This window comes from Suricata suricatta, chromosome 2, assembly GCF_006229205.1.
Source record: "Suricata suricatta isolate VVHF042 chromosome 2, meerkat_22Aug2017_6uvM2_HiC, whole genome shotgun sequence".
In the NCBI taxonomy this organism is placed as follows: Eukaryota; Metazoa; Chordata; class Mammalia; order Carnivora; family Herpestidae; genus Suricata; species Suricata suricatta.
This window is the reverse complement of record NC_043701.1, coordinates 96,569,721-96,597,548: the sequence shown is the minus strand read 5'-3', so window position 1 is coordinate 96,597,548 and position 27,828 is coordinate 96,569,721. Positions and strand designations below refer to the sequence as shown.

Here is a 27,828-nt window from a genome sequence, read left to right as displayed (position 1 = left end):
GTGTGTGTATGTAGGTGTATGTATGTGTATATCTATGTGTGTTGGTATGTGTATATCTGTGTGTATTTGTGTGGGTATGTATGTATGTGTGTGTATGTGTATATGTATATAACATGTGTGTATATCTTTTTCTTTGCTAGACTTATAAGCATACCTCTCAAGGTAAAATTTCTGGCCATATTTTGGAAAGGCCAGGTTTAGGTTTTATCCAGACTTGAAAAAAATTCTGGTCAGAGAAAAGGTGCCCAGGGACAATGTCTTCTTCAAGCTGTAACGTCACAACCTTCATGTGGCTTGGTGCGTGTGATCCCATGGTGACTTCTGCTCTCATCTAGTGGCCTCCATTCATTCTCCCCCCTCCACCTCACACCTTTTTATTCCCTCATGCCCCTATGATACTGTGCTCCTTCTTCTGCCTTTTTCCTTTTCTAGTCAAATTCTACCCACCCCCCCAAGGGGGAGCCCAAGTCCTACCTTGACCACAAAACTTCCACAATGTCTGAGTTTTTGTAACTTAGGGCTCCTCCTGTTTGCATCAAAAAAAATTGACATTCTTCTATGTCATTCTTAGACCTGTGTTGTTCATTCTGCCCTGTTAATACATTTTTATCCATTCTACTGAAATGCCCTCTAAAGTCCTCTTGATTCATTAATTTTCATTGTCTATTCTCAAGCTTAAAATTTTGTCCTATGTTCTTTTTAATAGCCTTTTTGATAATTGAAGGCTCTTATGATCTGTATATGCCGTTCTGCATTAGGTCCCTCTAATGTGCTGTCTTCTAAATCTCTGTAAAATTAGGCAAGGGAACCATTTAATATCTCTATGTAAACACAGTTCTGTAAAATGCATTTTGTGGATCTTTTTTCCATTTAGAAGAGAATATTTGAAGCAGAGTGGGAAATGGAGCTGCTGCAGGTTTCTAGGTTAATTTGAGGAAACAAAATTCCTGTTCTATACAAAATAACTTTTATATCCAAACAGAGTAGGTAACTTGAAAGAAGCGAGTGAATTGGTTGTTGAGGGTACTATCTCTGGGAGAAAAAAACAATAGTCATGGTATTTTACTCAAACTGAAAGCCGAATCAGGTAATCTAGAATGGACTTTTTTCTCACTCTTGGTTTTTTTAAAATATTTTTTTAAGCATGTGTGTTGGGGGTTTGGCAGTGTGTTGGTTAGGAATGCTGAAGTAATGGCATAGGGAAAGACAGCCTATAGTTCCCTCAGAACTAGTGGGAAACTTGAGAATGTAGCTGTGAGAAGGCTTGGCTGCTTCAGTGCAGCCGCCATTGATTACAGCAGGTGCCCGCTTACCACGGGTGGGAGCGGCGGCCGTGCTCTGAATGGATGGAGCCTGTGAACCTCGAATACATGGAACTATAGTCTCCAATTACAAAGGAGTTAACATTTCAACTGTCATTAAAAGGGTGCTAGAGGATTGCTAAATTTTAACTCCTCTTGCACTTAGACATGTAAAGAAAAATGTAACGACGTCTTTTTTCCTCTAAGCAGTGTCTTGTTTGTTGTCCAGTGAGCCTCTATCTTGTGAGATAGCCAGAAAGAAGGAAAAGAAACCCCGTAACTTTAGGCTAGTCCAGTAAAATTATTCTAATAAGGTAGTTTTAAAAGGTTCAGTCTGTCCCCAACTCCCTGTTGCTCAGCAAGACCACCTCTGGGGTGTGCTGAGTGGGTGGGCCTCTTAAGCCTGGTAGAGGAGGCCCTCTGCTCAGGCTGGGCCCTTTCTCATCCCCACTGAGGTGTGTCCGGGGTGTTCTTTGGCATTTGCTGTGGAGCCTGGGGCTGGTATAAATGGGGTTTGTCCATCCGGGCTCAACTAAGTGCCTCTTGGTCCTGCCTGGCTGATGTGCGCTCCTGGGTGCCTCCTGGCATTGCTGATGCTTCTGAGGTCAGGCTGTGGCTTCCACAGACCCTCCCTCTTCAGCCAACTGGTGAAACAGCTCCCTCTCATGGCGTCCCAACCTGACGTTTCCAGATTCTAATTATTTAAAAAGCCAAACAAAAACGTGTTCATTGTTGTCACTTAGCAGTGTGCTTAACTGAATGGTATTTTAACCTTCAGCTTCTTAACTAACCAACTCTAGGGAAATCTCAGTCCGTGGGGCTAAGATGAATCTATTAGCACTCTGGATTTCATGCTCTAGACCGAGAAGCAAACGGACACTTGAGAAGATGGAGCAGTGTGCAGCGTGCGGCGTGAGGGAGAGCGGTGGCGTGTTGAGGCAGTGCAAGGCGGCTTGCTGTGGCTGAAGCAGTGAGTCACAGTGAGAGGAGCTCAGACTTTGGGAAGGTGGGGAGCAGGTCTCAGACTGACTGCAGGCGTGTGTAGACCCACAGAGAAGACAAACATTAGCTTTACATTGAATAGAGAATGGCTTAACTGTACATGGGTGATACGAAACAAAATACTTGTTACTTGAATTCATGGTAACATTTATGTCATGTGTTAGCGTTATCAACATGTATGGAGTTGATGGGCCTGTAATCCGTTTCTATGTAAAGGGGGTCCCCCTATTTAAAAACTGGGGAAGAAGTGCAGTCAGTTGGCCTAAGCTTGCCCTGGCTGTGACAACAACAATAAAATTAGCAGTGGCAGTAATGGTTAATGCTCCCTTCTCACAACAGCAGTTTGAGGTTACAGATGAGGGAACTGAGGCAAGCAGAGTTACCTAACTTGCCAAAGGGACAGGCCTCTGTACTTGGTGGCAGTTAGGTGAATAGAAGTTACGTGAACTTAAAAGCGACCTCAGTGGCAGTGGTTCTCAACCACAATCCTTTCAAAAAGAAGGAGGTATAGTTGGCGATCTACTAAATCAGGCGTGGGATGGACAGATGAGACACACATATCAGCACAGTTTGTAAGTTCTAATAAGGCTAATGTACACCAAAGTTCAAGTCTACAGTTCTGAAAAGTCAGCCATGCAGGAAGAGCTTGGTTAAGTGCTAAGAAATGTGAAAGCTAATTCAATCAAAGTTGCAAAATACTATGCAAAGAAGCCAGATTAATACCATGATGACAAAGATTTTATCAAACATAGTACTTACTGCCCCTTAGCTGACACTTCTGAAATTGCATACCTGTAGCTTCGTGAGCACTTATGTTGGAAGAGAGTCTGGAATCCCTAGATAATTGAATTTGCTCCTTCCCTTAGGGAAGTAGAAGGGACAGGGAGGAGAAGTTCTTGGAAAAGGCGACCACTTGTCACTAGTACTCTTCCTCACCAGGCATTTACTGTCCATTAGGTTTGTGTGAGGTACAGGTTTGAGCTGGACTCTGGCGATCTGACCATATGTTAAGTGGTGTCTCCTCTTTTATGAGGCTGGCGTTATTAGGCCAGAGTTCAGAAGGAGAAACAAATGTGAAAACCAGAATCTCCCTCCACACATATTAGTCAGTGGGATCCAGCAATCTATAGAGGCGATAATACATCATGAGAAACAGGAGTAAAAGGATGGTTCAGAGTTTAAAAATCAATCGATGTAATTCACCAGATTTAATCTAAAAGGAAAACCTGTAAGATAAATACCATAGATGCAGAGAGCGCATTTAAAAAAATTCAGTATCCATTCATGATAAAAAAGATTCTCAGAAAACAGAAATATAAGGAAACTTTTATAATCTGGTAAAATCTATGGCTTTTATCATGCTTAATGACGAGAGACTGGCTGCTTTCCCACTAAGATTGGGATCAAAGCTAATGTATCTCCTTTTAATCACTTCTCTTCACTAAGTAATAAGGCAAAATAAATAAAAGGTATACAAATTAGAAGGAAAAAAGTAAAGCCATCTCTCTTTGCAGATGATACCTAGATAGAAAATCGCAAGGAATCTGCAGAAAACCTACTACAACTAATGAGCAGTATGTTTGGCAGGTCCATAAGATACAAGGTCAGTTTACAAAAATTATTTTTCTGTATCCTGGCCCAAAAAACATGAAATACTTAGATACAAATCTTAAAAAGTGTGTAAGAGCTATATGTGAAATACTTCATGAGTCTAACAGGAAAAAAAATAAGGCTTAGGTGGAGGATCTCTCCATGTTAGTGGGTTGGACTACTTAACCTATTTTGTTACTGTTTATTTATTTATTTTCAGAGAGGTGGGAGGGGCAGAGAGAGAGAGGGAGAGAGAGAATCTCAAGCAGGCTCTGCGCTCAGCATGGAGCCCTATTTGGACCTCGATCTCCCAAAGTGTGAGATAATGACCTGAGCCAAAAATCAAGAAGTGGACCCTTAACCAACTAAGCCACCCAGGTGCCCCAAGACTCAATATTATGAAGACATTAATACTCCCCAGTCTGACCTGTCTTTCCAATGGCAGTCATCTCCTTATCTGTTGACCTCACCGTACCTGCACAATAATGTAACCTGCTTTTGGTAGCAGTGACCCCTGAACAGGGGGTGCCCTGGAGCTCAGTCCTGAGACTTCTGTCTCTACTCTCACCCAGTCGTGTACTTCCTATCAGCTGCCTAGTAAGAATTTCCAACATACAGACACATTCTCTCCATGGCATCCTACATATGCTAATGCCACCACCACCCACTACCCTGTCACACCTCCTTATCCTGCCTGACTTTTCCTTTTCTACCTGACGTGCAGAAGCAAGATGAGAAATGCATAGACATCCTTGAGTTTTAAAATGGTGCTGGATTAACCCCTTCTAACTGGGAGATCAGCTTCAAGTCTGCCGTTCCTATATCCCAAACCTATGTTTTGTATTCCTGACTTTTCCTAATTAGATTCTCATTTTGTGCTCTTCGGGGAAGAAGAAATTAATACTGGATGAGTGAACATTTTTTTAGTATTTCTCAAAAAAAATGTCGTGATGGAACTTGGCATAAGTTTTGTATGAGGATCACAGGTGAAGAAAATTTCCATTTATTATCATAATTGTTTATATAAGAATGCTACAAAATCAGCTGGTCTTAGTCTTTGTTATTACTCATCACCCCCTCTCCCAAGGAAACACTAAGCCCTCAAAAATTTCCATTGTTTACAGAAAAGGTTTTTGTAGGTGTGGGAACAGATTGCATGTTTTTATCAGAGAACATCATTATTTAAAAGTAAGAAAGGAATTTTAAGAAAAATTTAACTTTTAGGACTGGTTGTGCTAGCATTTGAAATTTGGCTGTTTAATTAAATACTATTAATCTCCAAATCTTCAGTATAAAATGCAAAAAGGCCATTTGTGGATGTGGATGGAACTAGAATTTATTATGCTAAGTGAAATAAGACCAAGAAAGAAAAATATCTTATGGTTTCATTCATATATGGAATTAAAGAAGCAAAACAGATGAACATAGGAGGCAAATGAACATAGGGAAAGGGGGAAGAAAAATAAGATAAAAACGGGAAGCCAAACTATAAGAGACCCTCAAATACAGAGAACAAACTGAGGGTTGCTGGAGGGCATCAGGTTGGGGAACTGGCTAAATGGGTGATGGGCATTAAGGAGGGCACTTGTTGGGATGAGCACCGGGTGTTACATGTTAAGTGTTGAATCACTGGATTCTACTCCTGAAACCATTATTATACTATATGTTAACTAACTTGGATTTACATAAAATTTAAAAATAAAATGCAAAAAGGAGATATCAGTAATAACTAATTTTATTCAAATATATCCTGGACCCTCCGTGAAACCTATCCCAATCACATTTTACTAGTGTTTGGTAAATTGCCTCTGTAAGCCCACCTAGTAGCCTGAGCTTCTGAAAAATTGACTTCTCTTTCGAAGGTTGAACAGGTATTTGTTTTCGTGATCTCAAAGATCTCAAGAAAAATCAAATTCTCATTCTTCTACCATCCCACTTTTTAGCTTAAGAATTTTCTTCATTCAGCAAAAGTGTCCAGAATATAGATGTTAGAGAAAGGACAGTTCTTGAGTGTCCAGTAGGACACCTTTTTTACCTTCCTGGGATCAGTAGGTATTAGAGATGGTAGAGATTTGAGTCTGTGATTCTTGAGGAGCATTCCCTTTGCTAGTGTCTAGGATTCACTATCAGTGATTTCTAAGGAAGAAAAATTTCAAATCTGGCTCAGGAAATATTTCTGTAAGAGAAAGTCCCTGAAGTTTCCTTGCCTGACAGCCAGTAAGGAACGGACTCTGGGTTGTCCCGGGAGAATGTGAGCGGTGGTATCGTCCACTGACTTAACATCATTCCTTCTCAGGTTGGTGGAGGAAAGAGCCCCTCTTTCTACTCAGGACTCCTTGCTGGGCTGTGGGTCCTGTGCCTCCTTGGAGTCTTCTCTCCTGCTTTCTCCATCTCTCTCTGTTGGCTCTTCTCCTTCAGCAGACAAATGATTCCCTCAATCGTAGTAACCAGAAACCAATCTACCTTTGATCTTATTTCTTCTTTTAGTTACTTCTCCATCCATCTTTATTTGCTCAACAGGCAAAGTTCATAGCTCTCAGCACAAAACAAAAACTCGTTAGCAGTATCAAATGAGGCCCTGACTGGGTCTGGCCTTGGCTTTATCTCCTGCCATTTCCTGCTTCCTGGTCCTGATCATCCTGCTGCGGTTTCAGGGCCACTCATTACCCATCAGAACCTCACCCTGGATATCGCTTCTCACAAGAAGCGGCCTCTGACAATCAGAGATGGGGCCAAGTGATTCTCACTTGTGTTGGCAGAGGATCTTAAAGATGGACTTGACTAAACCCACTGAATGTGTGTTTTTTGTTTTGTTTTGTTTTCATATAGGTGTGTATTGTGCATCTCCTATTTGTTCTGGGATCATGTTTGAAAGATTCCTGTGTAGTTTGTCTTAGTTCTGGTTTTTTCCATGCTCTATAATTTTATCAGCCTCTAACAAAGGTAGTCTCAGGTCTATGCTGAATGCTGTATTTCCCTCTAGTTTCTCTAAACCAAATAGCACAGGGCAGCTCAACATCAGCCTGGCCTTGATGGGGGGCCGGAGAGCGGGTGATGGTGGGAAGTAGTGGACAGGCCTGCCTGACATTCCTCTACAACAGATTCTGCCCTGTCAGAATTCTGATTTGGAGAGAGGTGTGTTCTCCCCCTCCTTAGGTCCCAATCTAGACTATCTCTGTTTAATGTGAAGGTCAAGGTGTTGTGTGTATATAGGAAACACCCAGACACAAACCCCCAGAGGACAGGAATGGCATTTTACGTGAAGGTGGCTGAGGCCACCGCTCCTGTTGACGGGTCCTCTGTACTGGGCAGCGTGGCTGTGCTCATGTAGTGCTGGTGCAGGTATGTCACGGAGAACACCTCAGCTGGTTTGGCATGTGCCATTTAGGCAGTCTCCACCTCTTGAACTACTCCAAATCTTTGCATTCCAACAACCATAAAATAGATATTTCACACAATCTCCTATAGGAACAGGGTTATGTGGTAGCAGCCCACATATGCTATTCAATAGTGAGACCTAGATGGGTAGACTGAACATGTGCATTTTTGAAGTTGTATCAATATACAAATGTAAAGTGGTATTATTTGGATACTATTTCTGTAATAGAATGCTACCAGTTTTCCACCCTGAAATACCAGGAAACGTCTTCGAGTTAAAAATAAAGTAGGATTTTCTAACTCCAAGATGGTGTTGCTTGTTCTTTAATCTTAAGGTACAAAATGTTTTGGTAAAATCTGGTTGAGGAATATGGGTTCTGTGTCTTACATAGAAGATGTATAACAAGCTTTATTTTTTCAAATGTTTATTTTTTGAGAGAGAAAAGGGGAGAGAGTATGCGTGGGGGAGGGACCGAGAGAGAGGGAATGAGAGAATCCCAAGCAGGCTCCATGCTGTCAGCACAGAGCCCGACATCGGGCTTGATCTCAAGAGCAGTGAGATCGTGACCTGAACCAAAATCAAGAGTTGGATGCTTAACCAACTGAGCCACCCAGGCACCCTTAGCAAGCTTTATTTTATTTTATTTTAAATGTAATTTTTTTACATTTATTTATTTTTGAGAGACAGTGTGAGACAGAGTGTGAGTAGGAAAGGTGCAGAGAAAGAAGGAGTCACAGAATCCAAAGCAGACTCCAGTCTCTGAGCAAACATTCAGCACAGAGACCAATGCAGGGCTTGAACCCGTAAACCCTGAGATCATGACCTGAGCCAAAGTTGGACGCTTAACCGACTGAGCCACCCAGGCGCCCCAAGCTTTATTTTTAAAAACCTAATTGAGGGTGCCTGGGTGGCTTAGTCAGTTAAGCTGGTCATGATCTCACGGTTAACAGGTTCAAGCCCCAAGACTGGAGCCTGCTTTGAATTCTGTGTCTCCCTCTTTCTCTGCCCCTCCCCCATTCATACTCTGTGTCTCTCAAAAGTAAATATTAAATTTTTTAAAATCTAGTTGTAATAATATCAAATCCGTTATACTAATTCTTGTAAAGGAATTCTCACTAAGAGAATTTGGGAAGCCCTGCCCAGTGAAATCAAATCCAACTTGTTAGAAATTATGTTGATCCTGACTGGTATAAAACAAATTACGTTGCCCCAATTATGGGCCCTGGGTCCTGCCTCCTAAGGCTCTTTATTGGAACTCAGTACTGGGTGACTATTTAACCCTCAGAGCTGAGTTTGTGTTGGGAGACATTCTTGGGTGGAGACTTCCTGTTCTTTTCTGCAGCAAGATGAATTGTGCAAATGATTATCAAACAGTTGGCTGGGTTGGAAACTGTCACTACGTCTATACCAATTATTTGTAGGGGAAGATGAGGAGGTGGGGGTGATCCTCACCTTTATTGCTATTACTTCATTTAAGAGATTTTCAGTTACTGGATCTTTGGTATTTGAATTAAAGTCATTATTGAGTTTGAATGAATAGTGGGTCACTGAAAGAGTTGCCACAGGGAGTTGGGAGAATGATGAGCAGCTAAGGGAAGGTGTTCCTGGCTATAGGCAGGGTCTTTCAGTGGCACTGACTGTAGGTAACAAGCTAACAGCTTGTGCAGCGGTGGTCCCGGGATGGTGATTCACAGCAGAGCCTTTCTTAAAGTTCCAGGTACTCAATTCATTTATTCAACAGCTATATACAGAATGCCTCTTAGGTACTAGGTTGTATTCTAAGTGTTGAAGGATATAACCATGAACAAAACAGAAACCTCTATTCCCATGGAGCCTAGTAGGAGAGGACAGACATTTCATAAATAAACAGATTTATGTTGGTTAAAGGTAGAAAACTTTATGAAGATAACATAAAGTAGGAAATGAGGGATATAGATACGGGCCAGGAAATGCCTCTTCAAGAAGCTAACAGAGACCTCGAGGATGTGAAGGCATAATCTGAGGGAAGGGCTCTAGGGGATAGCCAGTGCAGAGGTCAAAGGCACAAGCAGTCAAGGCAAAGCAAGTGTGAAGAGAGGGGGAGGTGTCGGCCAATGTAGAGACTTGTATGTTATACTGAGGGACATGGGGAGTCATTTGAGGGTTTGGAGCAGAGGAGGAACGTGATCTAATTTACACATTAACATGGCAACTCTGGCTCCCAGGTCTGGGTAAGAGATCTGGTGCTTGGACAACAGAGGTGGTGGTAGTAATGGTAAGAAGCGGGATATAAATGGGAGATACACCCTGAAGGTAGAGCAGTGGGATTGCAGGATGCGTACGGTGTGGCGTGTAAGAGAGCAGGCATCAAGCATGACTTCCAGCTAGAAGGATAGCATTGTCCTTGATTAAAGTGAGGAGGACTGAAGAGAGGGAAGGGATTGGTTTGGTTTTGTTTTTGGTGGGGACTGGGTAGAATGATAATGTGTTCTGTTTGATGGTTAAAGGGACAAGGCAGCTTTTGGTATTCCTCATATTGGCACCTTTCGATACTGCAGACCTCTAAAACTCCTGAAGACGTCTGCCCACGGTAGCAGGACTCAGCACTTTAAAAAAAAGTTATTTAATGTTTATTTTTGAGAGAGAGAGACACAGAAGGTGAGTGGGGGATGGTCAGAGAGAGAGGGAGATAGAATCAGAAGCAGGCTCCAGGCTCTTGGCAAACAGCACAGAGCCTGATGCGGGGCTCGAACTCACAAACTGTGAGATCGTGACCCGAGCTGAAGTCGGCCGCCTAACTGACTGAGCCACCCAGGCCCCCCGACTCAGCACTTTCTGTTAGAGAACTACTGGGCCTGGCCTAGGCTATTATTGGTAAGTAGAGGCCCTGAGAAGTAGCCATGGGAATTTGTAAATTTGTAGTGTCTGCTGGGCCCGAGCTTTTTGCTGGCACAACACTCTGGGATGGGTCTTCCTTCCTGGGGTCACTTCTTTTCTCTCTGCCTGTCACTTGTCACTGCCATCACCTGCGGATTCCAGCCAGGGTTTCTTTGTTCCCGTCCCTAAGCACTGATAGGCCACCCGGAGCTTCTCTCTTCCTCTCCTGTACACTGACTCCCTTTAGTAATGGGAAACCAAACAAGTATTACGAGTGATTCTTTTCTTTATTCTCCCTTGCCCTGTTTCATTTTCTGTTTTGATTTGATATGTGAGAACTTGGTCTTCACTGGGTTGCACTAACGTGTATTTACATACATAAAATCAGAATTTGTCTTACTTCATAAAAATACATTTGCTAGGGAAAGAGAGTCTGGTATTTCTGGGCATTTTGGCATAGAGCTGGGGAGGGGACATAGTGGTGAGGAAGGAAGGAGAGTGGTTAGGTGTTACCCTTCCTTCTTTCCTTTCTTTTTTTTAATTTAAGTTTACCCTCCCTCTTCCTAAGCTCTTCCACTGTTTGCCTGTTCCTACCAGACCTGTTCCTAAAACCTTCCTCTATGCCAGGTCAGATGCAGGTGCCTGCTGGGATGGGGTGGGGGATGGGACACATTAGCAGGAAAGGAAGAGTATTTCTGAGTTCTAGGACTTTCAGTAGGCAGTAGGATAATCCCTGGTTTGGACTCTGAGAAGAGCAGGACCAGGTCTGAGTTTTAGAAAGATAATCCCGGTAATTATAGCAGACTGGGCACAAGAAGAGAAGCCAGAGACTAGTTGGTTAGAAGATAACAACCGTAATTTATGCAAGAGAAGTAGAGGGCCTCAACTGTCAGTGACGCTTAACGGGGGAACTGGAGGAAACAGGTAACGGCCACATAGTGACCATGGAGCTGAGTCGTGCGAGGTGCTGGTAGAACGAGTGAAGGCAGGAGGCAATAGAAGTATGAGGTAAGTTGTGTTGACTTCAAGGAGCCTATAAGATCCCCATGTGGGGGAAAATAAGGTTCCTGGAATTGCCACCCACCACCCCTTTGACTGCAGATGATAAAAGGTGAGCTCACAGGAGATAGAGGGGTTGGAGACCGACTTGGGAGCTCTGGTCACTTATCGTGGTGTTGTGAGAACAGTGGGATGAGGGCTGCAGGGCAGCTCTTGGGAGGTCTCCTGTCTGTCTGTCTTACACATATTTCCTACATATTTCTTAAACAGTTTTGGCCAGGCCCCCAGGTGGCTCAGTCAGTTAATTGTCTGACTCTTGATCTCAGCTCAGTCATAGCATCCTGGTTCTTAAGTTCAAGTCCTGCATCGGGTTCTGCCCCGACAACGCGGAGCCTGTTTTGGATTCTGTCTTCCTCCCTCTCTGCCTCTCTCTCTTTTTCGTGCTCAAAAATAAATAAATAAACATTAAGAAATGATTTTGCCATGGTATGTTTTGTGCTGGGAGAATGACGATAGGTAGTTCTGTCTCTGAACACGGACTCAATTATTTGTCAATAAACCAGCAACGGCTCAGCTATTACTCATGAAATAGGCACGATCAGTCACACACACACACACACAGGAACTTGCCTTGGAATTGTGAGTTCCTTTCAGCAGTTTGTTGGAAACACCTTTATGACAGAATCTGTACTGGTGCAAAATACCTCATGTCCCTGAACTAATGGTCGAGCTATGTGCTGGGGTCTGAGAGACATGAGCCGGCATGACCAGCCTCACAGCAGGGCAGATGGGTGCCAAAGCCCTTGCTTGGTGCTCTTGTGCCCAGTGCATTTGGCTCTTAATTTCCTGTCGCATGTGTTGGGTCACCTCAGCTTAATCCTAGAAACCTGGTGTGTTGGCTTAGATCACAAAGGGTTGCAACTCTCTTCTCAGTAGAACTTCGTGTATATGGAAACCTTGTGAATAGATCATTGTAATAATAAAGTTCATTGTTCCAAGTAGTCATTATCAAAGTAACTTGCTTTTAGGGAAGTTAGAAAGCTCAGTTCCCACTGATTTTATTGAACAGATTATTAGCTAACATTTCAAACACTTTTCAGCACAGGAAATTAAGTTATTTGACAACATCGGCACAGCTTCCTACTCAGATCATGCAGTTCTTGTAAAGGTGATAGTTTTTCATTCACTGCTCTGATTTAGAAGGTATTTTTTTTTCCTGTAAAAGGTTTTAAAAACATAGAAACAGGAAGCCAGTGCTAGAATTGATCGGACTTGCTTTTCCCTTCTTAAAGAGCTTCTCTCTAGCCCTCCCACCCTGTGTTGCAAGCGGTTAGGCTGGCCCAGTGCAGTTTCCGAGATTGAAATCAATCATGGGATTGCCGTTCTGATCACACTGCCCTGCGGGGCAGTTACCACCAATCCCACCAAGTCCACAGAAGGTGGTGAAAGGGATTGCTGTGGAAATAGATCTGGGAGACAATTACATGTATTCAGTTGGTATTAATTTTTTTCTTTGACCAAACATAAAGAAAACATTTTGTTTTATAAAGGTTGCTTTAAGATGATAATTTTAGTACACCTGAAACTAGTGTAATATTATGTGTCAAATACACTTCAATAAAAAAAGGAGTAGATAATTTTATGTGAGTTTATACATTCTTGTGGTGAAAATTCTTTTCACCTTGCAAAAGTGATTTTCCTAAGTAAACTGATCATACACTATATTATATGTCTCTTTATTTAGCACATGCATAATTTTCTTGGCTTCTCACCTGGGGTCAGTCGGGTATTTTAAAAAGGAGTGCCATGCTTCTGCTGCTATTGTGTTCCACGTAAATCCTATCACAGTCTTAGGCCTGTAATAGAGCATTTCAAAACAAATCTGTTTTGAGTAAAGCTCAGATGTAGTGGGAAAATCATGTTTCAGATTTTTAAAATCTAGATTTAGCCTAGGAAGGAACTTCAGTACCTAACCACCTTGCATTCACATCTGCTTATGCTTTGTGCATGCCCACATTTGTGAGTCTGTCATGTCAGGACTGTTCTGTGACATCATTAGGAAATACATTCTCTATCCTCAGAGGGTTTAATTGGTATATTACAAAGAGGTTCTTGCTTATTGATTCTTAAGAATAGTTGGCCTGCAACAGAGTTCTCTCCTCTGGCATTATTGACACCACATTATTTGCATGGGTACTTTCACTAACATATTAAACAATAATATTAAGTTATAATATTATTTGTCACGTGTTCTCCATAACTTGGTAGATAAATTGGAGCAACCAAAACTAAGAATAAATTGTTCTTGGGTTTTCACAGGTCTCATCAGAAAATCGAAGACTCAGAGGAAAGCAGTGATGAAATTCTTGCTCGCCTAACGTCTGCGGTAAGGCCTTGCAGTTTCCCTGCCTGTGGGCCCGGAAAATAATGAGGGCCAGGGTCTTCACAGGGAGGCAGTTCGAGCAGCGGTGCAGGGAGACTCTGGTTGTAGGTCGATGTAGGAGGCCCACATCAAGGGAAAAGGAAACATGGCCTTGGCTTACTACCCTCAATGCAGCTTCTCCAGCAAGATCATACATATCCTAGTGGAAAGTTCCTGGAACCTTAGTGGAGGCGTGATATTTGATTTTTAAAAAAGAGTATGACTTAACCTAGGGAATGTTGTAACCTGTTGCACAAAGGAGAAAAGACGACAGTTTCATTAGGGGGAAAAAAAAGAATTACCTCAACCAACAAAAGGCCAGGTTGTTGGTTTCTAATGTACTAGTTGCGACATTTTCATTGTTCACTAAAGCCACTAATCAGAGTGGGTAATTGCCTTGTTAGTTGAAGAAAAGGTCATGCCTGCCCTTCGTAACACGAAAAGCAGCCGGGGCTGCTGATCACTGAGCCCTAGTTTTTGACAGGCTCTGGCAATCCTATCTGATAAAATCTTTATCCTTTGGTTTGGCTTTCTGGAAACTTTCCTAGCCTTCCCAGAGATGCTTTAGTTTGCTTAAACTACATTATCGAAATGGTAATTGCTGAAAATTATGCTGGATTATGTACATGGATGAGACTGATCTTTCATGGAGTTTTATACACCAGGTCTTAGCATCTATGCACAGCCTGAAAGTTAAAAGTTGCCTTTCCTACTGTTCTGGAATGTAACTTAGAAAAGTAGTTTTTGACTAAATACAGTGACTGGTGGTGTAGAAAAACTTAATCTGAAATGGAATCTTGAAGTCTGTTAAAAAAATTTAACATGACCTTTGAAGGTTTTCTTTAATTAAACATTTTTGTATTGAGGTTACATCAGTTTCAGGTATATAACCTAATGATTTGATATGTGTGTGTATATAAATATAATGTAAAAACAATAGCATATATATATATATATATATATGAAAATGACCAACACAGTAAGTCTAGTTAACATCCACCATCATATATAGTGTCAGAATATTTTTTTGTGTGATGTGGACTTTTAAGATTTGTTTTCATAGCAACTTTTCAAATATCTAGTAGGTCACCACGCTGTATAGTATATCCCATGACATTTATTTTATAACTGGAACTTTGTACCTTTTTTTTTAAGTTTATTTTGAGAGAGTGCACATGCATGTGTGCATGCAAGCAGGGACAGGACAGAGAGAGAGGGAAAGAGAGAATCCTAAGCAGGCTCTGCCCTTGCCCCTGATGTGGGGCTCAAACTCACGAACCACAAGATCATGACCTGAGCTGAAACCAAGTGTCACATGCTTAGCCAACTGAACATCCAGGTGCCCTGGAAGTTTGTACCTTTTGACTCCCTTTACCTATTGTTCCCACCCGGAATTTCTTACCTCTAGCAACCACCAATCTGTTCTATGTATCTATGAGCTTGTTTTTTGTTGTTGCTGTTAATTGTTTTTAGGTTACACATATATGTGAGGTCACATGCTATTTCTCTTTATCTGATTGATTTCACTTAGTATAATGCCCCAAGTTCCATCTGTGTTGTAACAAATGGCAAAATCTCTCTCTTTTTTTATGGCAAAACAGTGTTCCATTGCATATGGATAGCACATCTGTTTTAGCCATTCATCCATCAGTGGGCATGTAAGTTATTTCCATGGTTATTGTAAATAATGCTGCAGTGAACTTAGGGGTGCATATATGTTGTAGTGTTTGGTTTTCTCTGGATAAATACCCAGAAATGGAATTGTTGGGTCATATGGTAGTTGTATTTTTAATCTTTTGAGGCACCTCCAAAGGAAAACCTTTGTTTTCTAAAGTGGCTATGCCAATTTACATTCTCATGAGCAGTGCACAACAGTGCTCTTTTCTGTATATTCTCTCTAACATTTGTTATTTCTTGTTTTGTTTTGTTTTGTTTGATGATAGCTGTTCTCATAGGTGTGAGGTGATATCTCATTGTGGTTTTGATTTGCATTTCCCTGATGACTAGTGATGTTGAACATCTTTTCAATTACCTATTGGTCATCTGTCTTACTATTCAGGTCTTCTGCCCATTTTTAGTTGGGTTGTTTGTTTTTTTTTTCTGTTGAGTTGTATGAGTTGTTGATCTATTTTGGTAGATATGTGACTTGTAAATGTTTATTAGATATATGACTTGTAAATATTTTCTCCTATTCAGCAAGTTGTCTTTTCATTTTGTTGGTTTCCCTTTGCTGTACAGAAGGTTTTTAATCTGATATAGTCCCACTTAATGATTCTTGCTTTTGTTGCTTTTGCTTTTGGTATTGTATCCAAAAACTCACTGCCAAGACCAATGTCAAAGGGGTTACTGCCTGTATTTTCTTCTAGGAGTTTTATAGTGTTTCATGTCTTACAGTAGTATTTAATCCATTTTGAATTGAATTTTGTGTATGATGTAGGAAAGTGATTTAGTTTCTTTTGCATGCAACTGTCTAGTATTTCCAGCACCATTTAATGAGGAGATCATCCTTTGCTCATTGTATATTCTTTGTTGCACATTAGTTGACCATATATGGATTGGTTTATTTCTAAGCTCTTTATTCACGTTGGTCTGCATGTCTGTTTTTATGCCAGTACCATAGTGTTTTGATTACTATAGCTTTGTCAATAGTTTGAAATCAGGGAGCATGATGCCTCCAGGTTTGTTCTTCTTTCTCAAGATTGCTTTGACTTTTTAGGGCCTTCTGTGGTTCTATACAAATTTCACAGTTTGTTTTTATTTCTGTGAAAATGCCATTGGAATTTTGACAGGGGTTACACTGAATCTGTAGATTATGCAATTTAAACTATTGACCACAGAGGAGTGCCTGTTGTGTGCAAAATCATTATAGCCATCTGTTTAAAAAGCACTCACTATGGACCAGATGCTGTGTCAAACGTTGTGTTTGTTTGTACATATACATGCATACACATTCTGTGTTCAACTTCACAACCCTATGAAATAGGTGGCATTATCTCTGTTGTACAGATAGGAAAGTTTATAGAGGTTAAGTAACTTGTCCAAGGTCACTCACTTAAAAAGGAACAAAGCCAGGATCTAAACTCAGAATTTTCTACTTCCGAATTATATTTTCTTAACTATTATGGCTCATTTTCATTGTAATGGAATATATTATTGGGATAATTGCAGAAGCAGCAAAGACGTGTAAGATGTTTCCTATAGCCATACTACAAAGACAAACACAGAGTTAAGGTACAAAGCGATTGACAGTTGAGTACTGAATATAGTGGTGTATAGATGGTAGATTCAGGAACAGTAACAGCAAGCTTCACTGAAGAGACTTGAACTACCATTGAAGGCAGTCAGGGTCTGAACATGTGGTAATTAGGAGGCTGTGTGCTCTAGCAGCGGGGTTTATTGTGTGCAGGCGGAGGAATGAGAAGGTAGAAAGGGAAAATACTGAGATGTCCAACTGGCTAGAGAAGATCCCAGCTAAGAAAAGTGAAAGACTTTTTGAACAACAGATTAACATTATGGAAGAGACATGTAAGAAAAAAAGATGACGAGCGCCTGGCTCAGTTGGTAGAACGTGTGACTTTCGATCTCAGAGTTGTGAGATCAAGCCCCCAGGTTGGGTATAGAGCTTACTTTAAAAAAAAAAAAAAAAGCAAAAAAGAAGGAAAAACGATGAGTTGAAGACGGGGAGAGTGAAAGGCTGACAAAAACCTATTTTATTGTGGTATTTGTGGGAAGCAAAAGAAAAATGAGTTCAAAAGGGACCACAGAGAATTTTTGAAAAATCAGTAGGACTAGGTGAAAGTGGAGGAGGAGTGAGAATGAATGGAAAAGTGATGATACCAGTAGGAAGTTGAGTAAAATACTTGGAAGGAAACATACAGAGTTTGGACATACTGAGTTTGAGGACATAGAAACATAAAATATATAAATATTCAAGAAACACCTGGACGTGTGAATCCGGAGCGTAGAGAGGTTGGGGCTAACGTGACAGGAACCAGTCACAGAGAGGTTGTCGGTTGAAGAGCACAGTGGGAGGTGGGGTCTTGAGGAGCATCCACAGTAAGAGAGCAGGAAGATGAAAAGACCATGAGAGAAAAATAACTGAATAGTTTATACCATGAAAATAAAATTTAAGAGAGCCTCTGAGGGGCGCCTTGGTGGCTTTAGTCAGTTAAGCATCCAACTTCAGCTCAGTTCTTAAATTTGAGCTTTGCATTGAAGCCTGGAGCCTGCTTCAGATTCTGTGTCTCTGTCTCTTTCTGCCCCTTTCCAGCGTGCATTCTGTCTCTCTCTCTCACTCAAAATTAAATAAACATAAAAAAAAAATTAAAAAAGAGAGCCTCTGAAAAGGTGGGATAGACAGCAAAGCATTTGCTATATATTTGGTTGAAGTGATCTTATTTGAATAATCTCCAGGCTAAGAGATTGAATGCATTGAGGTAAGGTACAGGAGTAGTGGTATTTAGTGATGAGAATAAAGTACGAAGAAGAAAATTTGATCTCTTTAAATCCATGGGTTATAGGTCTAGGATAGCGAAAATATCATTGAACTGAAATTGAGGACCTTGATTCTGAATTCTTCCAAAAATGCATCATTGGTTAAGTGTTTAGACTAGACAATCTTCTAAGTTCTAGAAGTCTTTCATGCATTGTATAAGCATTTGTGAAGGAATCATTGTGCCCTGTGTCTTCACAATGTAGTCATTCCTATTGGCAGTGGTATCAAAACTTTGTTACAGAGGTGCAAACACCATGTAGGAAGGAGAGTATTTATGCACATCGGTTCTCATCCACCATGACCCCCAAACACATTAAGGAAGAGCAAAAGTGACACGCAATGTGGAGTCGCTAATGTGCCCTTCAAGGGCTTGTGTCTGGGGACACTGCAAAGGGGGTGGTAATCTCTAGCAGCACGATTTTCTGTGCTGTTTTATTCCCCTCTTGTTATTCAAACTTGGGAGCTTTGTATATATGGTCTTATAAGAAATTATTCACTTCTTTAACACCAGTAGTTTATTATTCCAGCTTCGGTTCATCAAGGGAAAGGTCCTGTCCTTTAAAAAGACAGTACCTGATGTTCTACCCTGGAATAAATCTCACAAGTCAGTCTTTATATTCAAGGAACATAAGAAGACGGTGCCTACATAGAAATAAAAATGTCATGATAACTCAGATTTATAGTTGTTAAACTTACACAAACATGAATGATAAAAATATTCTAGCCACGTTATGGGTGATTTTCAGGCAAGAGCTACTGTCCCAAGTACCTAACATCCAAAAACCTTAACAGTAAGACTGTAAGAAGTTTTCAGTGTAGGGAGAAAGAACATGGCTCTAGTAGGCACCTTGCATTATAGAAAGTCTACAAAACTCTCTGGGCATTATTATCGGGAAGAAGTTTCCCTGTTTGAACATACGGTTTCTGCCTCAGCACCTTAGCTGCTTTGCTGATATCTTCTGACCCTACAGATTTTCTTAACTTGAAAACCTTTTCTTTCTCATTTACTCTGAGTCTCTGTTGGTTTGATAAAGCTGAACAATGAAAAAGGGCCCTTGAATTACAACCTGCTCGTTCCTATCCTGGAAGTTCTGAGCATTATTTTATATTTTTAAAATGTGAATTCTAACAGTGTTCATGACAAAAGTATTCAGAATTGATAATAAAGCTTTTATGTTTTTATTACAATCCAGGATAAACTAAATGTAGGGGGAGAATTTATAGTGAATTAAATATTGGTTTGAAAGTCACAGTTTACACAGGATATAAATTTCTGAGGTAAGCTAAATTTTGAGAAGAACTGAGAGGACTTGGAAATGTTCAAAGACAGGAAATGGAAACATGAGCATCCTTGAGTAAGAGATAAAGCTGATTCTAGGCTTCTGTCTCTTGCTTACTTAAGACCAACATCCAAAATAAACTCCATTTGGCTATTTCTCTTTTTTAAGAATCATTTTCATGATGGGAAATTGTAGAGATAAGAAAACACAAATACCTTATCCGAGTTTAAGTGAAACTTGTGACTTTTGTTCACACAGTCTAATTGTCAAGCCCCTGAAGTAATGTAAGGTAGGCTAGGTTGTGAATTGTGTGTATTAGATGCCTGTTCAGTGGGATGGTTACATTAGTTGCACTTAAAAAAGGAGGGGGGAGGCTTGTGGTGTGGCACCCTGTGCTGCTTGGTCTTGAAGTCAGCCGTCACTTAGATGGTGACGAAGAACAGTGGTGAGTGTCTACAATAAACCATTAACCTGGTAGCTATAGTGATGGAGGGTTTATGGCCATATCTTGAGAGATGGATTAAAATTACAAATCACACATTGCAGATTTAGGAAGGGAGATCAATGAGGAGAGGGCAAAATCTAAAACACTGGGACCATTTACTAGATACTCTTACTACCTTGTATTCCTTCTCCAAGCTGATTTAGTTTATCATTCTTCTCAGTTGAGGTGATTTCTCTGTATGTGTTTGCTCTATCCACTTGCTCATTGTCTTCAGTTCATCCAACTTTATCCTCAAAGTTCTGCATATGGTGTTTGTTCAGAGAGAGAGAGGAGAGAGAATGAGCATGCATGCATGTGTAGGGGAGGCACAGAGGGAGAGAGAATCTCTCAACAGTGAGATCATGACCTCAGCTGAAATCAAGAGTTGAGGCCTTACCTACTGACCTACTTAGGCACCCCTGCATACGATGCTTTTAATGGAATTTCTGAATTTCTTCTCATAGGGTCTTCAGGCACAGTATCATTCTCTGAGAAATATCACTAAGCTGAAAAAAAATCTTGCCAATCAAACCCAAATTATAAATAGAGTGTCTGCTACAAGTTCTAGCAGACCTTGAAGCAAATGAAGCATCCTCCCCCCAAGCAAAAATGCATGCTAGGATATATAATTTTTGGTGAAAGTAAAAGAGAAAAAGAAACCTGCTGTGAAATTTTTTACACCTCAGTAGGAACAAAAAACGTGGTTTTAACTGACTGCTGCCCATTGTCACTGTCACAAAAACATTTTTCCCTGCTTAGTGTCCAGAAGTTGTGGCTCAACTCCATCAGTCTTCATCACCTATGAACTCGTTCTCACATGATTTCTAGCATTCTTTGTAGTTAAAGTCTTATTTTCCCTTTTTCTCCATTTTGGATCCCGCTTTCTGGGTAGAACAGACTTAGTTTACTCTCATTCACTAAGACCTGCACCTAACTTGGGCCTTGGATTCTTCTCCTGGTTTGTCTTTTCCTTAGAGTTCTTGGGAAACACCTGTTACAGAGACACAAGGACCTGGGTCTTCATGAACAGGCAGTTGTCCTGTACCGTCAAGTACACAATGGAACTCAAGGATGCAAACTTTTCAAGGTGCTCTGCCTTGGTGCCTCTCTTCTTCCTCTGCTATTGCCTGTTTTTGTGTTTGACTTTTGCAAACTTGGATCTTCTCTCCTTTGTCATGTCCAGTCTTTTAACCTGAAGCTTCAGTCTTTGTCTCTAAGGATGTGCCTTTCACAGGCTTTGAGAAGCATGTAATGTGGCTAAGCTGCCCTCAGTTCATACTTGAATCTGTACATTGGGTTTGGAACATTGGACAAATTTCCTTTTGAACAGTAGTGTCTGAAGAGAACGGTGGCAGCTTTTTCAATTGGGAACTTAAAAAATGGTACTGGATCAGGGAGCAGAAGGAGCATGGGATCTGGGTTTTGAGTAATCTTTAGAAACTTAGAATTTTAGAGATCTCCTTAAGAGATTGTGTGTCACATTAGCAAGGTTTGGGAATAATCTTAGGGTCATGAGAATGGGGAGATTCAGTCACATTTCATACATGATAAGCACAATCCAGTGATGATTTTTACCATATTTAGAAATAGATTTTTAAAAACACTGAAATACTAGTTTCCATTCACCCCTTCTTCCTGGCTATCTGCCTCCTCCTTTCTGGGGAATGGAGAAAAGGAGGGTAGTTAATCTCCCTTAGTCTATCAGGGACTTGAGCGAGCGTGTTTGCTCAGAGAATAAAAGTAAGTTAATCCTCCAGGGAATGACTAACCTTCTGTCAGGCTGCTGCAGGATCATCAGCATCTTGTTACTTTATATTTCTTATCTGTAGGGAACATAAAATTCCTACTTGAAATCCTTACCTTGGCCGCAATTTTTCCAGGGCTTTAAGAGCTACCTTGTGCTTTGGGGAAAGGCCAAGTAGATTGAGTTTTGACAAAAAGTGTCAAAGGAGGCCCTAGACTAAGCCAGACCTGATTTCAAAGAACATCAAAAAGGCAGCAGGGGCATTGTAGCCCATATTTAGCACAGTATTCATTGTTCTTGTCATTTATAAGGAGCGGAGGGACTCGTTAGGACCTTCCTTCGCTGTTGTTTAGAGCTACCCTCATGAGCTAGTGTCCAAAGAGTGTTAGGCTGTGGACTGTAGGTCTCTGGGATCATTTGGGCAGCTAGAAAAACTCCTTCAGTTGTCCTCAGGTAGGACCTCACAGTGACACTTCACTAGCCCATGGCTGTCAATATATATTTAAAAATTTTTTTTAAGTTTTATTTATTCACTTAGCACAAGTGGGGGAGGGGCAGAGAGAGCGAGGGAGAGAGAATCCCAAGCAGGCTTTGCACTGTCAGGACAAAGCCCAGTGTGAGGTTTGAACTCACGAACAGTGAAATCATGACCTGAGCTGATGTCAGACCCGTAACCAGCTGAGTCACCCAGGCACCCTCCATGATAGATTCCTATTTTTTGTCAATAAAAAATGCTTATATGTTTTATATCTGTTGCACCTCAGACTGGTTTTCTTCATCCTGGGAATAAATCCCTAAATGCCACATGGACATAAACACACACAACTTTTTAACATTAATTACTAACTTATCTCTGTTTCCAAAGAAACCATCTGCGCATACTCTGATTATATGATACTCTCATTTAACTCTAGGCTTGAGAATTTGGTTTTGATGAGCTGCATAATACATGCTGTTTTGCCTACTGAATTGATGCCAGTGAGGGAACATTTACTTAAAAGCATTTGTTCAGAAAATGTGAGTGGATGGAACCCATTCAAGAATAAAACAGGTCTCAACAAATCCCTGTGAACAGGAGTAGAAATGTGTGTGTGCATGTATGTATTCATGTATATTATCATATTGGGGTATCTCTTGCCAAGATGAGGAAAATCATTTTCATATGCAAAAACACATAGAAGACATTTTTAATTGACAAGGAATAGAAATATACCATTCAGCTATCAATTTGTGTATTGACAGTCATGGGTTTGTAAAGTGTCACTGTGGAAACTTATCTGAGGGATCATTAAAAGAATCATCCATGCACAGTTTGTATTGGACTACTGCTTCCTGCATTTGTTTAAAACAACTTCTTACAGCTGCTTAGATGAAATGTAGTTTTGCATCCTTAAGGCAACATAATAGCTTCTTATAATATGTTCATACACACAGCAGGACCAGGAGACATCTAAAAAAACGAAAATTACTTGGGTTTTTGGTGGTGATGAAATAAGGTAGATTTTAACTTATTTCCTGTTATATTGTTGTAGAACTTAGTATATGATGAAAGTTTATGTGAATACTGGGTAGAAATCCTGTGAGTTCCACTCCTATATTTGTAAAGCGTCAAAATGATGGTAAAGCCAGTAGCAGGTTGTCATTACTGTGGGTTATGTCTGCAGGTCTCTTTTTATTTATCTGATGCTTGGATTATTTGGCTTAAACATGAAGGCTTTGCAATTGCATATAATTTCAGAATAGAAAACATTTCTGTAATGAAACTACTCATTAGTAACTCATTATTAACTTAAGTGTTTATTACTTCCTAGGTTATTTTTCTTGGGTGTATACTTTTTTATGGGGAGAAAAAAAAGACTTTCTAATTTTGTGATCTGTACTTTTCACTGAGTACATTTCGGTGCTGAAAAGTTCCTCCTGTGGCATTTGTTGTGGTTCCAAAGCATCACATTCCATGGATTTTTCATTATCTCCTATTTTTGAACATTGTGGTCATTTTCAGTCTTTTGCTATTATAAACAACACAGAGATGAACTTCTTTGTGGGGGAAATTATTGAAGAAGCTTTCTTGCATTTATTATCCTCTTGTTGATTTAAAAGACTGGCTAACATTTTTGAGTTCTTATCTTGGGCAAGCATTCTCCTAATGCTTTTCGTGCCCTGTCACATTTCAGTCTTGCAGAGCTGGGTGTGCTACCCTTCACATTAGAGAGATGGAGCATTTGAGATCTGAAGTATTCATTAAGAGTGCACATGAAATTTAAAATAACAGTTCAGGGTTCAAAAAGCAATTTACCACGTTCTCTTCACTTAAAATACTTCATAGTTATTGAACAGGTCTCAGCAAGTTGGGTTTGGGATTTGATGATAGAATTCTCTCCTTATTTGAACAATTTTATGAAATGAGACCTACGAAGTTACGTTAAATAGTATTTTAATTTTTAACTTGTTCAGAATCATTAAATACTGGTAAACATGGCTGCGTGGTTTAGTAAATGAGAAACTCATTCAAACTGATTCTTAAGGACTTCCGGTTCCATTGTGTGAACTCAGAGGCATACTCTGATTTTATGTCAGGTAAATCGTGTTCCAGAATGAGGCTCTATTAGCAAGTGGTGATAAGGCCCTAAGTAGGTGTTCAGGAATAATTTTTCAGAAGGCTGTGAGGATCTGCATTACTATTCTGTGGTAGAGAGAATGGTCCCCTAAGGACGAATACACTACTGGGCATCTGCAAATATTGCATTACATAGTAAAAGGTATTTTGCAGATATGAGTAAGTCTCCAGACCTGTATTGTCTGCATGGACCCAATCTGAGTAACACGAGCTCTTAAAAATAAAGAAGCTGAGTGAGAAGTTGAGTGGGAGTCTAAAAGAAATGGCAGAAGAGAAGGCATGAATGAATTCCAAGCACGAAAAGGATGGAGTATGGTATTGCTGGATGTAAGAAGTAGGATCCCATGTGCAAGGACTCAGAAACTCAGAGCAGCCGCCAGGTTCCAGCCAGGAAACAGGCCCCTTAGTTTTACAGGCACAAGACCTACATGATGCCAACAACCTGAGTGAATGTGGAAGCATATTCTCCCCCAGGGCCTGTAGTGGGGAACATGGCTCTGCCCATACTTTGATTCTGGCCTTGGGAGTCTCTAAGGAGAGGTATGGCATAGCCTGTGGTAGAGTGGTTGAGCCACACTATACCCAGATTCCTGACCTGTGGAAGTGATAAATGGATGTCATTTTCAGCCAGTAAATAGGTGGTAGTTTGCAGTGACAAATGGATGTCATTTTCAGCCAGTAAATAGGTGGTAGTTTGCAATGACAGAAATACAAGATAAATACACATTCCTTGTTGAATACATACCCACAGCAGTTAATCTCTCATACATCACATGATGCTGGGCCAACGCGAGTTATGATTTTTGATACCTCTGCAGTTTGGAAGTGAATTTCTACAACTAAATTCTTTCCTTCATACATGTATGAAATTTTCAGAATTCTGTGGAAATTAAAAGTTTATTCTTAATACTTTAAGAATTTGGAAAATATAAGCACTTTAAATGTTCTTCACAACTTTTTGATGAAACTTATCAGTCCCTTTTCTGCTAATTGCAAAGGAGCAGGGACTAGGTAGGTGGAATATAATAAGCAGAGACAATACTGCTTGTCAAAGAGTATAATTCATGTGGGAAGAAGGGGCTTAAGCATATGAAGTATTAAAATAATTAAGGGCTGGATATTTATTTATATAGTATTTATTAAGCTCAACTATATTATAATTATATGATGATGATGATGATGTTAGCTAACACCAACATAGTGTGTGCTATGTTTCAGGCACTGTTCCAGATGCTTTTGGTGTTACCTAGTTTAATTCTAAAAACAGTCCTCTTAGGTAGAGGCCTGTGACTCTGTCCTACAAACTGGAATCCTAGAACTTCTGTCAAAGTTGATATAAAATAAATGGAGACCTCCTTCTGCTATTTTAGGCTTTTGGATGTTGAGCTCTGAATCTTTTCTTCTAGTAATCTCTCCCATGTTAGCAGTTTTTAGTAGGCTTTCTGATTGGAAAGAGTTTTAGTTGATCTGAATTCATCTGAATACAAGTGTTTCTAATGTAGCATCCATATAGATAGGCGACCCCTAGAATTTCTGGGCCCTGACTGGTGTTATAGTTCTATATTTGCAGTTGAGAAACTCACCTCCAAAAAAGTACAATGAGGGGTGCCTTGGTCGCTCAGTTGGTTGAGTGTCCAACTCTTGATTTTGGCCCAGGTCACGATCCCAGGGTCATGAGATCAAGCCTGGTGTCAGGCTCTGTGCTTAGCGTGGAGTATGGATTCTCTTTCTTTCTTCCTCTGCCCCCTCCCCCACTCATGTATGCAGTCCCTCTATATCTCTCAAATAAATAAATAAATAAATAAGTAAATAAATAAGTAAGTAAATAAAATCTTTTTTAAAAAGTGCAATGATTGAGAAAAGGCATTTTACCATGTAAGGACTGACATGTAATATGGAATAAAAAGCATGAATTTGCAAATTATATTATGTCTTTGAAGATAACCTTGTTAAATAAACTATAAATCCATTGAAGATGTATTTAAATATGATACAAATTGAAATTATGCTAGGGGGCACCTGAGTGGCTTAGTTGGTTAAATGTCTGACTCTTGATTTTGGCTCAGGTCATGATCCCACAGTTTGTGGCTCTGCACTGACAGCATGGAGCCTGTTTGGGATTTTCTCTCTCCCTCTCTCTCTGCCCCTGCCCCACATGCACACTGTCAAATAAACATTAAAAAAAAATACTCTGGGCATACCAGAAAATAGAAACAATGAGACACAAAAACTAAATGTTTAATGAAGTAAACATAATATCTTATTTCATTAGGATAATTGAAACCAGAATGTCCAACATATGCTTGTTTACTTAAAATACATTTCATATATATGATATTTTTATTTGTCAAGAAATTCATATTGGCCAGCAACTAGGGCTTTGAGGAAATCTCACCAGAAACAGTAAGAGCACTTTTGAAAACTTAAGGAGCAGATACACATGCTTTTCTGAAAAGATGTCCTGTTGTTAGCGTGCTCTATTCAGCTTTGTTTCAATCAATACATCTGTAGCTTCTCCTGTGACTTACACTATGAAATTTATGAGATTTCCAAGAAAGGGACCCCAATAGTTATTTTCTGTTTGTTAAGATTACCATCTTAATCTCTGTTGGGTGGGCTAGATGGCTATGACGTCAGGTACTATTGAAGTGCAGGCTGCTGGAGGCTCCCGCTTACTCACTTTTGGTAGTGAGTGATTTGGAAAGGACACATTCTTAAAACAAATGGTTAGAACAGTCCTTTGGTCTGAGTGCTTCTGAGTTTTACCTTCCCTATCGTCTGCTGACCCTCACATGGTAGACTATTTCCACTGTGAATAGCTCTGATTATTTGAAAATTCTTAGAGCTAAAGCATGCCTTATTGTAACTTCACTTCAGTGGTCTGAATTTTACTTTCAATTTTTTAAATATCTGAAGCTCATGATCATGTTCCCTCTAAGTCTTCTCTTTCCTGCAGCAACTATAAACATTTCACTTCTATTCTTGATCAGAAACATATGTACTGGGGGCGGTACCAAGAGCCAGGATCAGAATGATGAGCAAAGGAGTCCGTTTCAGGGGGCTTGTAAGACACTACTGGGGACACCCCGCTGAAGGGGAGGTTTCACTAGCCTGCAATAGAGCTAGTATTGAGGCAGACGGTATAAGAATATGTAAGGAGGACTCGGCACCACTGCAGAAGGTGGGTAGCGCTCACAGAAGACGGTACGTAAGATGGAACCTGAAGGACAAGTAAGTGACAGGCACACAAAGTGTGGAGTTGAAGAAGCACTCCAGACAGAGGGCATGTGAAAAGGCCCAGCCCAGATTGAAGGAAAAGCATGGCCCTTTCAGAGAATTGCAAAAGTTCTGTTGTACTAAGACTGGAGCATTGATTTCCAGCCCCGCCCACCCCCCCAAACATAGAGTTTTGAGAGGAGGAATGGAGATAGAGATAATACTGAAGACTAGATCAGAAGACTGCTACATATGCAATATTAGACATTGGACTCTGCCATGCTGTCATGGGGAAGTATTTGAAGAAGATTTTAGGAAGAGATGTAATGTACAATTTATATTGTAAGATGATTAGTCGTCCTGTAAAGAATGATGTAGTTCAAAGAGAGATAAATTAGGGGCACCTGGGTGGCTCAGTTGGTTGAGCATCCAGCTTCGACTCA

At 40.4% G+C, this 27,828-nt stretch overlaps 1 protein-coding gene across 1 annotated transcript in view; it reads left to right on the top strand.

Moving 5' to 3' along the window:
- Positions 1 to 27,828, top strand: part of RAPGEF5 (Rap guanine nucleotide exchange factor 5) — a 179,383-nt gene that overhangs the window by 7,826 nt on the left and 143,729 nt on the right. The window contains exon 4 of the mRNA XM_029929886.1: positions 13,447 to 13,513. Coding sequence (XP_029785746.1) covers positions 13,447 to 13,513 — 67 coding nt within the window. The remainder of the gene's footprint in view (positions 1 to 13,446; positions 13,514 to 27,828) is intronic.